Raw genomic sequence first — 2,961 nt, 5'->3', positions numbered from 1 at the left:
AATACCACTTTATGGCTATGGTTTTTAAACTTCTTGTTCTACATTCAGGATTGGAAACCTCTGAAAACATTAACTCAGTTCACGCCTGCAGAATTTAGATGGCAAAACATCTACACCACCTAACGCTTTCATGGAAGGGGGGAAAAACATTGCATCTGCCTTCTGCTGGTGCTTAAGGGGTGTTCTTATTTCGAAAGGTGAGATGATCAGTCTTCCTGGAAGAACTCCTGGGAAGTGTCCACGTTGAAATGCTGTTTGCAAAAGCGCACGGTCCAACTCCCTTTCCCTTTGCAGCGCTGGCTGGCTGCCCCAGCACCCTACACCTCTGTCCCATCCCGTGTGTAGATGAGGCTGTTGACTGTGAAGTTGTAGTAGTGGTTGTACTGGGCACCCTGGCTGCCGCTGCTGGGGTGGAAGGAGCTGTAGTAGGCAGGGGAAGGTCCCGCGACCCGCTGCAGCTGGTCTGGGGAAGGCACCTCCTGAGAAGAGCTGCTGGAAGGGGTGAAAGTGCCGCTGCTCAGCTGTCCAGCAGAGAAGTTCCTGTGATGCAGGTCGCTGCTGAGACCCCCTGTCAGCCGGCTGCCTCCGCCGCTCAGGGAGCTCATGCCGCTGAAGAAGGTGCTGAGACAGCTGGGCGTGGATGAAATGACACTGGAGGGAGAGGAGCTTTTGGGATGGTCCCTGGCAGAGGGTGAGGGGTCCAGCTCTGGGGGGGGGCTGTTTCCACATGGTTTGCCTGTGGCTGGGATGGGTCGCTCTTCCTCGGCCTTCAGGCCCCCCAGAGAGGAGGCGGCAGAGGCGGTCGAGGGCGCGTTGGGCTCAGAGCGCCGCTTGCGTTTGCGACGGAAGTTCCCGTTGTCAAACATCTTCTCACAGTTGGGATCTAAGGTCCAGTAGTTTCCCTTCCCTGGTGGAAAACGGGACACAAGAGAGAAAGTCAACTTCTGCGACAGCGAGCCCCGCTACTGACAGATAAGCAGCATCCGTGTCTTGTCCAACTGGCACAGAACCCACATCCCTCCTGCACCTGCTCCTCCTCCCTCTGTTGTCCAGTACAAGGATCCAAAACCTGCCTCCAGGACATTTCCACCTCCATCCCTCCAATGCCCAAGTGAACCTTAAGGCCACATAGAAGAGGAGAATCTCCCCATCCTAAAGCACAAATAGATCTGCACCTGTACCTCCAGCCTGGCTAAGGAGAACGTGAAGAACGGCTCCCCTTGCTCTGGCTGCCTCACAGAAGCTGGGCCACTTACAGCCATCTCAGCAGTGGTGACAAGGCAGTGCCCGGGCCATGGCTCATAGAAAAGCTGACGGAGAGGCGGGCTGGCACACTCAGGCACTCCGAGGGGACGGCAGGCCAGCAGCGCTGAGCTGCGGGGGCTGCAGACAAGCTGCCCCTCGCACAAGCCTTGGTGCGGGGTACTGTGGTGGCACCAGCTGTCCCCACTCGCCTCCTGCCCACGGCCGGGACGGGCGCAGTGACCCCACAAGGTCCGGAGCGGCTCCAGCCCGGCACGTCCCGGCACCGCCGGGCCGGACCAGCGCTGTCCGGGCGCGCCTCCGCCCACTCCCGGGCACCGGCTGTGCCTCGGGGCCGGCCCGGGCAGCGGCGGGCAGGGAGGGGAGCCGTGAATCACGGGCCGAAGGAGCCGGGCCTTGCACAACCGGCGCTCCCGGGCTGCTCGGGGAGGGGGCGAGGGCTGGGGCCGGCCGGCCCACGCCTACACCTCTCGCAGGGCAGCGCCGGGCCGGGCTGGGGCGAAAGGGAAGGGTCACATCACAGCGCCCGGGTCAGGGGACGGGGCAGAGCGGTCTCATCACTGCGCTGGCCCCCGAGGGGACGGGCAGCGCGGTCCCAACCCAGCATCCGACTAGAAGGGATGGAGAAGCGCGGGCTCATCATAGTGCTGGCCCTGGGGGGATGAGGAGCGCGGTGTCGGGACAGCGCCCGACTAGAAGGGGACAGGGGACCCGCCGGCCACGGGGACGCCACCGCCCCTCTCTGACGGCGGTCCCGGTGTCCGCACCCGCCGTTCCCGGCTGCCCAGCCATCCCTCCCGCCCGGCGCGGCACCTCACCGGGGTCGTCCTCGTCGCGGGGCACCTTGCGGAAGCAGTCATTGAGGCAGAGGTTGTGGCGGATGCTGTTCTGCCACCCGGCCTTGCTGCGCTTGTAGAAGGGGAAGTTCTCGGCCACGTACTGGTAGATGTGGCTGAGGGTGAGCTTCCTCTCGGGCGCGCTCTGGATGGCCATGGCGATCAGCGCCGAGTACGAGTAGGGCGGCCGCACCAGCTTCAGCAGCTCCTCCTGGCTGGCCAGGCTCAGCCAGCTCAGCTCCGCGCCGCCCGCCGACGGCGAGCCGGGCGCCGGGGGCGAGCCCACGAGCTGCCCGCCCCGCGAGCAGCCGTACGAGGCGGGCGGCAGGAAGGGCGCGGCGGCGGCGGCGGCGGCGGCGCCGGGCGGGCCCTGCAGGTAGGGCGCGGGGCTGTTCATGCCCCACAGGTACCCGGCGTTGGCCGGCGCCCCGTAGTCCCCCAGCGCGTACCCGCCCGCCCGCTGCCCCGAGGAGGCGGCGGCGGCGGCGCCGGGCGGGTGAAGGCTGGGCTGGGGGTAGACGCTGAAGTTCTCGCTGCAGTACACGGCCATGTCGGGGGCTTCCTGCGCGCTGCGGGGCTGCGGGGGCGCGGGGGCGGCCGCCGGCGCCGAGGCTCTGGGCTGCGCCTGCTGCAACTCACCGGCGCTCATAATCCCTGGCCATGCAGGGCGGCCGGCGCTCCCCCCCGCTCCCGTGCTCTCCCGGCGACACCCCCCGCCCCGCGGCCCCGGTGGCCCTAGACCAAAAACTCCCGGGGGGCTGCGGCGCGGCGCCCTTATAGGCGCTGCCGTGCGCCCGGACTCCCCGCCCGCGGCCGGGGCCGGGGCTGGGCGGGCGGCGGCGGCGCGCAGCGAGCAGCCAGT

The 2,961-nt window shown here is 67.0% G+C and overlaps 1 protein-coding gene across 1 annotated transcript; it reads right to left on the bottom strand.

The window, feature by feature from the left end:
- Window positions 1–317: 317 nt before the first annotated feature.
- On the bottom strand, window positions 318–2,748 carry FOXI3 (forkhead box I3). Its single transcript, XM_041458279.1, has 2 exons — window positions 2,082–2,748; window positions 318–907 (listed from the first exon to the last, which is right to left on the bottom strand). Exons 1-2 carry the CDS (start codon window positions 2,746–2,748, stop codon window positions 318–320), a joined length of 1,257 nt encoding a protein of 418 aa, XP_041314213.1.
- Window positions 2,749–2,961: the final 213 nt, after the last annotated feature.

The sequence above is a fragment of the Pyrgilauda ruficollis genome, unplaced genomic scaffold, assembly GCF_017590135.1.
Source record: "Pyrgilauda ruficollis isolate IOZ18807 unplaced genomic scaffold, ASM1759013v1 scaffold1, whole genome shotgun sequence".
Classification (NCBI taxonomy): Eukaryota; Metazoa; Chordata; class Aves; order Passeriformes; family Passeridae; genus Pyrgilauda; species Pyrgilauda ruficollis.
Note: the sequence above shows the minus strand (reverse complement) of the source record. Positions and strands in the feature narration are given on the sequence as shown.

Bases quoted from the DNA above. Each gene is read 5' to 3' on its own strand.
- FOXI3 (XM_041458279.1), bottom strand. From the start codon at position 2,748: ATGAGCGCCGGTGAGTTGCAGCAGGCGCAGCCCAGAGCCTCGGCGCCG. The intron at 908-2,081 runs GTGAGGTGCCGC...GTTTTCCACCAG, and splicing joins CCGCGACGAGGACGACCCCG to GGAAGGGAAACTACTGGACC.